Source organism: Anser cygnoides, chromosome Z (genome assembly GCF_040182565.1).
Source record: "Anser cygnoides isolate HZ-2024a breed goose chromosome Z, Taihu_goose_T2T_genome, whole genome shotgun sequence".
NCBI lineage: Eukaryota > Metazoa > Chordata > Aves > Anseriformes > Anatidae > Anser > Anser cygnoides.
This window is the reverse complement of record NC_089912.1, coordinates 61,789,742-61,799,096: the sequence shown is the minus strand read 5'-3', so window position 1 is coordinate 61,799,096 and position 9,355 is coordinate 61,789,742. Positions and strand designations below refer to the sequence as shown.

Sequence of the window (9,355 nt, the reverse complement as noted above, 5' to 3'; positions counted from 1 at the left end):
TGACCAAACAGACACAATCTCTGCAGTGTCCTCTGCAAACATAACTGATGCTTGGTGTTCCCTGATTATAGCATCTGAAGGCAATTGTGCTTGTACTGTGATGAGTTTTCAGAAATAACTATCTTTCTTCTTTCCAGAACTGAAAATGGGAAGTTGTTAATGCCCTCCCTACCTTCCCCCATAAAAAGAAATACAAAAAATATGTTTGACTGAAAACATTTCAGCTTTTGTCAACCTGTCAAAAGTCTATTTTTCAGACCATCTTTGCTAATTCTTAGGAAAACAGTACTGAAAGCTCAAAAGAAGCTCTTTAAAAAGTCATGTACAATTTAACAGGTAATTGAGAGTTGATTTTTTGGAATGTATTTTTTGTTAATAATATTTTTATTCTATAAAATGCTTTTTATTGAAAGAGTGCCATGTTCTAAACACTAGCTTTTCTATGCAGCACAAGTAAATTTACCTTAGAAAGCCCATGGGGAAAAGCTAGCTCTTCTAACATGCATTTTAGCGCAAAAACAGTTACCAGAAGAAATGTCCAGAGTTGCAAGGGTTACTTAGAGTAAATTAAAATACCATTTAAAAATTGTTATCAAAAAGTCTAGGCTGTAATGAGTTTCTTGTGGATTCCTTTACCTACATTTATTGCAGAACACCTACAACCGCTTTATTAACAGTCTTTTATCTTTCATGTATGCATGTGAAGGCTAAACCAAGCATTCTTCAGAGACTGTCGGAAGCAATGGCAAACTACTGAAGTTGAACCTTGCTACTTCCTGGAACACATTCTGCAACTGTATCAGCAGATAAGTACTAACTTTTCTTTGCCTTTTAATAAATACACGCACACACACAGTATTGTCCCAAGCTAAAATGTATTTGAGATAGGCATAGACATCACTCTCTCCCCTTTCCTGGCCCTATAACAATACAGAAAAGCAATAATTTTATGCTTTTATGACTTACCATGTGTGAGCTCTGGGCAGTTTATCAGGAGTTCCCCATTGCTCTATTGTAAACAGCTGAGGACCATTTGAACCTGGTTGAAAATGAAAAATATGAAATTTAAATTACTGGACACTACAGAAACTACCTAAATGCTATTTTTAAAATTATATGTTTGCACAAATTGTAGGCTAGATTTTCAACTGGTATAAAAATACCTGGTACAAACTCCCTCAATCAAAATTACATTAAAGTAAATAGGAATTCAGTTACTTATTTGCAAATAAACAAACAGCTTAAGTTCACCTAGCTACATTTGCATAGAGTATGTATAATGCCAAAGAAAAAAGCTCAAATATTAACACCAAAAAAAATAGCATTCTTGGATAAACTTGCAATCTCCTCTTCTTCATGTGTCGTGAGTATTACTGCTGTTGACAGCTGAACTCTTCTTTGTGGGAGCTGATTCATTCCTGAGCAAGGAGAATGTCTACACAACACCCATGGTGCACAAAAACTTTACTTCTCAAGGTGCCCCCCAAATTCTCCAGGGCTGGTGGCATCTAGAAGAGATCTTATGTGGGAGTAAAGGTTGACTATACCTGTATTTCAGTAATGCCCAGGCTTTCCTGTTGAAGTTCAGAAGTGGTCTGTATAGCCATTCTAAAGGTGAGCATAATCGGTGGGCATTTGAAAGGAAGCTTACCATAAAGTTCAGCAAATCCATTCATAGGCACGCGTGACGTCCCAGTAACAAACTGCAGTAATCGAATCCGTTTTTCAGCATCCATCAGTAAAACAGCCTATTGAGAAACAAAGAGTCACTTTCACAGCTATGCATGTGGCTGTTAAACGAAACCAACCCAAAGCTGAGTAAATTATCTATTTGTATTAGACTGTAAGAAATAGACACATAACTTTGAAGGGGGTCATAGAAGTAGCAGGCCATTTCTCTGGTTAAACCAGAGGCATCCTTTTCCAACTGTCCTCAGGCCGCAACAAAGAGACAATGTCCTGGCAGCAGGTGGGAGCTACAAATGCTGTTCACCTTTATGAGGTGACTTTCCTTTTCATATGATCAATGACCTGTACCTGCCTGGTGCACAACAGGCACGTGACAATTATAAATATACCTAGCAGGGAGAATAGAGAAACAGAGATGGCAGAAAAACCTTAAAAATCAGGCAGAGGAATAAAAAGTTTCAAAGAAAAATCAGTGTTGCTGTATGACAGGATCTCTTGGGACCATAACTCTGGGTTAGTGAAACATCACTATATTATAGTTACTGTTGGTACAATTACATAGTCTTCACGTTTCCCATGCATCATCGTGACAATGATTTAAAAAAGCCAGAAACAAACTGCAACACAGTAAGGTAGCTTTGACTTTTAGGAATAGCCACAGAAGTGAAACGTGATAAGAGTATTACCTTCCAGAACCACTGGATAACAGGATGATTTGGGCAGTAACCATTTTTGTAGATTGTGTGTTGTCTCCAGTCATTAACATCAACATCGCCAAGGCCACACATCAGTAACTATATACAGAAGTAATCATTATGGTGTTAACTGAAGATGGTATTAGTATTATCCTCTGCACTTTAACAGAAAAACAAGATTAACCTCTCCCTCTGTTGTCTGACCTCTTAAACAGCTAAGTGGTGCAAATATAAATGCAGACATAAAGGAGAGCTGAGCTCCTCCCCAAGAGAGTTCTCAAAGAATATCTCACTTTCCTGGAGAAACACTGTACAATAGAAGTACATGTGCTTCACGTGACAGCATCTTTTATAGTATTTTGCTCAAAATATGACCAGTATAAGCATAACAACATTAACTCAGTAAGTTACTTGCATGCTTTACATATGAACATACTCAACCACCTCATTGAGTAAATAATATTTTTGTGCTTTTACTTTATCAATAGACTTATTAATTTTTTTGGGAAAAATTCCTCATTTCCCACTATAAGTAAAGCATCTTTGTCTCCTAATTCACTGAAGATCTAGTGACTTCAGAATATAACATATCTTTTGCAATGAGATTGATCTGGTTTATTGTCTCTGGACATCAGTTACACAAACTCACCTCTAGTTCATTTTCATCAAAAATTTTGATCAGGTCAATTGGAAGAAGTTCTGTGAATCCCTAAGAGAAAGCAAAATAAAGGTGATATTTGCACAGTATGTAACACTAAGTTTTTTATCTACGAGTCTTGGATTCAGGGAAAGCCACTAGTTAATTAAATGACAGACAACAAAGAAGGATTTTGAAAATGAAATATACGGTTCCTGAGTATTATGAATCTCTAATTTAAAAATTAATCACTAGATTATTTCAAACTCAAGTAATTTAAACTTGAAAGAGAATGCTCTTATAAAAAGGAGAACTGTGAAACCATTATATGTAAGCATTCCATAACTTGTGCAGTCATGCAAAGCTCCTCACTCCCTTAATGAGATACAGATATATAAGAAGTCTGTGTAAAAATATGTTTGTATTATTTGGGTAGAAAGGAAAAAAAGTACTTTACCTCCAAAAAAGCATTCATTTGTTTTTGAACTCTGTTGACAAACCTCCACTGGATGACCAGACTATAGTAGGTAAACAAAAACATGAACACATTCATTAGAAGACTTCAGACTTAATTAGCAACCTTAACAGTTTCCGTTTCTCTTCAAGCATCTCCCAACCATACTCTGATGTTAAGGAAACTAAATTAGACAGACATCCTATTTGCATTCTTTTCTCCAGAATTAGTTTGCTGTTCACATCTGCATTTATTCTTGATTTGTATTCTGTGACAGCAGTTCATCTGGAAAAAATAAATTCCGGGGTGGAAACTCACTCCCCTTAGGAGATCTGCAAAGCTGAGGTAGTCACCCTAGGCACTTCAGTGTAGTCAACACACAGAAGCAGGCCGAATTGATATGCCTGCTTTAACATGATAATTACTATATCCAAGAAGTGCCATTTCTTTCACAATTTCAGCAGTTGTGAAGGGTGAAGTTTCAGCTTAGAGTGAGTAATTTAGATGTAGATGTCTGCAATAATCATTCAGAGAAATTCCATCCTTTTTTGAATATTCCTCATGCCTACACATCAAGAAGATAGTGTTTCCTATTACATCATAGACTACCTCGATTAGTTAAATCATACAACAATAAAGGTTAAAATCTAAACTTTCTAAGGATTAGGTATAAGCACACTATGTTATCAAAAGGATTTTCTTTTAAAGGGATGTCTGATGATTTACTGCACTACAATAGTTGCAGTAGGGTGAATTTCAAAACAGTGCTACTGTGTGTTGTTACACTCAGGATAAATTCCATAAACATATACTTACTCAATGTATTCCCTTTTGTTTTCATTTGTTACCATGATTTCTGACCCATTTGGCTTCAGGTCAACTTGATACGTCTATATTTTAAAGAAAAAAAAACACAAAACAGCAAAACATGACATTATTTCAGGACACGTTTCTCATGAAATCCACCACCCTTGAGCAGCATTTTACAAGTAGTACTAGAAAATTACTACACTGTAATAGCTAATGAGCCATCAAAATATTCCACATCTAAAGATGGCATCATTATGAACAAATTATTCTATGATCACTCTTAAGAATGAATTATTTTCAAAATTCTAGTCGTGAACAGCAGGTTCATTTGGGTAAAGAAAACACATACTCCATTTTCATAAGGATAGAAAAATGCCTTCTAATTCGTCAAAATGCTTGAAAAAATACTACTTGATATCCAGAGAGAAACTCTTCTGTAAAAAGGACAAAAAAGTAAAGTAGAAAAATGGATTATAGAAATGTTTAAACACAGATTTGCTGAGGATGGTGAGCACAACCATCATATGAGCATAAGATGGAAACAAGTTCATTACAGTTCACAAGAAACTACAAGACCAAATAATACATTCAATTTTTGGTGAAAGTAATTTATCAGCACGAATTCGACAGAATTAATGCAGACTTAGGTACCATGAAAGCCAGAAGTTGGTAACTTTTTTTACCAGTTCATGCTTACACAAAAGAGCTACCAAACCATGTGCTCGATAGTGCAGCTATGGGGAAGGATATTTCTGAATGCAGATCCTGGTGTTTACATACATTGTAGGCACAAGATTTCATTTTTTAAAAACAATGGGTGCTTGGGAGCATTTTCCATTAAAGGAAAGGAGAGAAGAAAAGTCAAGTATTTTGGCTATTGTTGGGAACTTCCCCAACAACCCCACACATACTATGAAAACATGGAAAAATGTTATATTCAAGACAAAAGAAACCATAAATTTACTTAATTACTTAATATGCAACCCCGATAGATAGAAACAACATGCAGAGAGATATAATAAGGTAAACTAAGAAACAAATCAGTGAGCCTCAACCTGCAGCTATTTATAAAAGCAGTTTGTAAAGTTTCCCCAAAAGTATAAACACTTATGTACTTTTTTTTAATTATGCGTCACTTGTCATGCACTTCACTGATTATCATTCTACTACTTATTTTGTCTTTTGAGAACATCTTCACCTATAGGCCCCAAACAGTCCTAAGCTGAGACAATTTTCTAATAAAGATTCTGTAACACCTTTATTACTCCTTATAAGTATTTCAGTCTGCTTCTCAGCCAGCTTCTACTGCTCTTCAGAAAGACATCGTATTGCTCTTGACAAGAATAGAATTTCCTTCTTTAGCATCTCCAGCCTTAGATAGCTCATGAAAAATCATAGAATCATTTAAGCTGGAAAAGACCTGTAAGATCATCAAGTCCAACCATTAGCTACCACTACCAAGTCCACTGCTAAACCATGTCCCTAAGCACCACACCACACATCTCTTAAATAACCACCAGGGTGGCGACCACCACTTCCCTGGGCAGCCTGTTCCAGTGCCTCACCACCCATTCTGTGAAGAAATTCTTCCTGATATCAAATCTAAACCTCCCCTGGAGCAACTTGAGGCCCTTGCATCATGTCCTATCACTTGTCACCTGAGAAAAGACTGGCACCCTCCTTGCTGCAAGCTCCTCAGCCTCCTTTTCTCCAGACTAAACAACCCCAGTTCTCTCAGCTGCTCCTCACACACCTTCTTTTCATTTTACTTTACAAAAGACACTTTCCAGCTCTCACAACTGTGCAGGAAAGCTTAAAGGTGTAACTGCTGAAGGGTGAAGAACAGTTAGGTCTCCCACCCTCCAAGCATTTATGAGGGTGAGCCAAACAGGCTTCCTGTGCCTGAGGGAGCCACCAGGGGAGTGCGGCCAAGCCACAGCTCTTGCAGGGAAAATAACCTGACCTCAGGAGCACCACAGGCAGCTGGCTGGTGGCTGCTCATCCTCTCCAGGCCCAGCAGAGGTGGGGAAGGGGACACAGCTTGTGTTAGTCATGGGTAAAGACAAATTGCACTTAATTTTTTCCCACATTCACGGATAGGCCCCAAGCTCACAGGAACCACAGATGCAGCCAGTCTGTCACCAAGACCTCTCTGAGGTTACGTACGGCCTCAGCTCACCACAGATGGGCTCTGCCATCGCTTGTCCCCTACCCCTCCAAGTGCCACCTGAGTACTTACAGCAACCACAGCCAAAAAAACAAAACTCAGCAGCAGAGAAAGGGAGATTAATATTCAAAGCCTGTAATGACATTAACATTCAGCAGTCTCAATCAGGTCCACAAGCACATCATGCTGCCTTTTGGCAATAATCAGTAGGATGGATGTACAGACTTTTGGGTTAACCTTTACATACCTGTCCGAAGTTTTCCTCGTCTATGCAAAACATGAGATCCAGCTCTGTAGGGTCATTTTCCAGGATCCACTTCAAAGAGTTGTAGTATTCACTATCCTACAGGAGATTGAAATTAAGCAACGTTGGAATATATAAACATTAAATGTGCAATTTAATTTTAAAATAAACAAATAAAAACATCTAAAATTAGAACTCCAAAGGGATTGGAAGGATGGGAACCTTTTTATTTGTATAGCTACTGTAAAGCAGGGTAAGATTAATTATCTTATTCATTTGCATTTTTTAGATGCTGTATTTTTAGATTTGTGTAACTCTCCTGAATTGACTTGTAACTTTGTTATTATACAATAGATTGTACTAATTGGTTAGAGAATGTCTTCTAGATAAAGCTGTTCTTCTCAACACTATTTATGTACCGCTTCATTACATCAACAATATATTATACAGTTACTGATTATATTGTTGTTATTAAAAGCTCTTGACATTTGACGAATAAAAAATCCCCTCCATTTCCTGAACAGGTTGTATCTTTATTATGTAGAATACATTAAGAAGACAAGACGGGTATCATCCTACTAACTTCAAGAAAACCTTTTACATTTAGCTATTGTATACATCTGAAGTGTACTGTATTTCAGTACTGGTGCAGTGCACATGTCTAGATTGGGCATCTGCACGATCCTGTTTACTGTGCTCCTTCATTCTAAAATCCAAAGTTAGAGATTACTAACTTATCAAGCAGTTATTTTTTCTCCCAGGGAGCAATGAACACAAAAGTACTCGATTGCAATTCATGTTGAAGGAGTGGAAGTAGATGAAGTGCAGAAAACAAAACCAAAGCAGATACCAGGGCACAAGTTGTGCTGCATTCATTAAGTCTCTTTTTGGGAAAACTGTTGATCATTTGGCAACCCCTTCTCCTTCCGCTACTGTGGACAACTTCCCATGCTACCAGGTCAGAACTATGTCCTTGCGTCCACCTCATCCTGCTCCAAAGTATGAAAAGAAGGGAAAAAAGAAGAAGGGAAAAGACGAAGGGAAAAGCAGGGCCTATTGCTAGTGTTCCTCACAACAGGGAGACAGCTGACTCAGTGGAAAATGCGTAAACACAACTGCGCACCATCCTGTATTGTGCCTCTTACTGGCCTATTCACGCCTCTTCTCTCTCAACCCTAACTGCTCTAAGTGCACTGGTCCTGAAACTGCTGACGTGGCAGGGAAAATTTGTTTTATTAAAAAAATAAGTACATACCATTCTCAAGGTCTTAAAACCATAACCTTGTGTTTTCCACCATGCACTTTACTGGAATTATTAGCTCTTACAAAGTTTCCCAGATGAGAAAAACTCAAATAATTACTAATGCTGTTAAGTTTCAAATGTTATCTTACCACTGATTCCATGTCTTTTAGAGTTATCGGTTTCCCCAACATCATCTTGTAAAAAGGTCTGATGAAGAAGCCTAAAACAGGGGGAAAAGGAAAAGTGTTACCTCTGCTATTCTGCATTTTCACCTTACATAAAGATGTGACTGCTAAAGGATGAAACACCATGCTATTTCTCAGTGTGCCTGTGGGAAAGAAATATCTTGCAAGGGGAACAGTGCCGTAACCGTTCAAGTTAACACAGCAGGCTCATTTTTTATTTAGACTCGGCAAGCCCAATTTTTCAATTACAAGAATTATGCCAATGTTAGTTACATGGTAGAGAGACACAAAAGATGGGGAATTGAGCTCAAGGTACTCTAATGCACTTAAAATTGCCATTTGTCTCTCAAAGGAGATGCTAGAAAAACAGGACTATGAGCTTCCTCTGTTGTTGTGCTGCACTGTCTCTAAATAAAATATAGGCAGTTTATAATGGTTGCTTTCTTGGTTATTCTGGGATTCCAAAGTTGAGCAAAAATTTCATTTACTCGTTCAATCAATGAGAAATAATTTTATAGGAAAATGCATGCTGCACTTAACAAGCAACTGCTTTGGCTTCAGCTGGTTTACATATAAGTGGATGATACAAATTTAGTGATTTTCCTTCAGGATAGAGATTATTTGAAAATGGAGATTCTCTAGGGCTAACAAGAGTAGAGAAAGGAGCAAAACTTTATATGAAACATATTTGTTGAGCAAGACACTATCATTTTACCAAAATCACCATTTAAATGGAATTTAACGGGAAATGCAATTTCACAGGAATGCATTTAACAGGAATGCAATTTCCAAAGCTTCCAGTTCCATTACTTTCTCTTAGACTTTGTTTCAAGATATACAACATTCTAAAGCATATGAATTATTGAAGTGATTTATTTCATTTAAAAAAAAATCCAGTAAGAGTAGCTTAGCCATACAGTATAGTAACTCACCATCTAATAGCTTCCCATGATATACTGCCAGACCAGCAACCCGTCCAATAAATGTAAAATACGAAAGATGATCTTCATTACAAAGACCTGAATTAGGATTAATCTGAAGTGTATAGTTGTCCCTATTTTGGGGAAAGAAAAAAATATCTTAAGAACCATGTCTTTAAATAAACAGATATTCAGATATGTTAGAGCTTAGGGCCATTTCCTGTCCGTCCTATGTAATGCCTTAATGACCATAATGACCATTTGACAAAGGTTACTAATAATCCTGCCCTTGGGGTAACAGGGTTCCTTCC

At 37.3% G+C, this 9,355-nt stretch overlaps 2 protein-coding genes across 13 annotated transcripts in view; one reads left to right on the top strand and one right to left on the bottom strand.

The window, feature by feature from the left end:
• The window catches only part of ALPK2 (alpha kinase 2), an 89,648-nt gene extending 82,431 nt beyond the window's left edge, over nt 1-7,217 (top strand). The window contains exon 17 of the mRNA XM_066987801.1: nt 707-7,217. The gene's annotated coding sequence lies outside the window, so the exon portion shown is untranslated. The remainder of the gene's footprint in view (nt 1-706) is intronic.
• Nucleotides 1-9,355, bottom strand: part of NEDD4L (NEDD4 like E3 ubiquitin protein ligase) — a 154,624-nt gene that overhangs the window by 5,345 nt on the left and 139,924 nt on the right. For all 12 annotated transcript variants that reach the window (XM_066987812.1, XM_066987813.1, XM_066987814.1 and 9 more), the window contains 9 exons: nt 9,057-9,178; nt 8,089-8,159; nt 6,700-6,795; nt 4,292-4,365; nt 3,479-3,539; nt 3,034-3,093; nt 2,376-2,483; nt 1,652-1,748; nt 967-1,039 (listed from right to left, as the gene is read on the bottom strand). In XM_066987812.1, the coding sequence (XP_066843913.1) occupies nt 967-1,039; nt 1,652-1,748; nt 2,376-2,483; nt 3,034-3,093; nt 3,479-3,539; nt 4,292-4,365; nt 6,700-6,795; nt 8,089-8,159; nt 9,057-9,178 (762 nt within the window). The remainder of the gene's footprint in view (nt 1-966; nt 1,040-1,651; nt 1,749-2,375; nt 2,484-3,033; nt 3,094-3,478; nt 3,540-4,291; nt 4,366-6,699; nt 6,796-8,088; nt 8,160-9,056; nt 9,179-9,355) is intronic.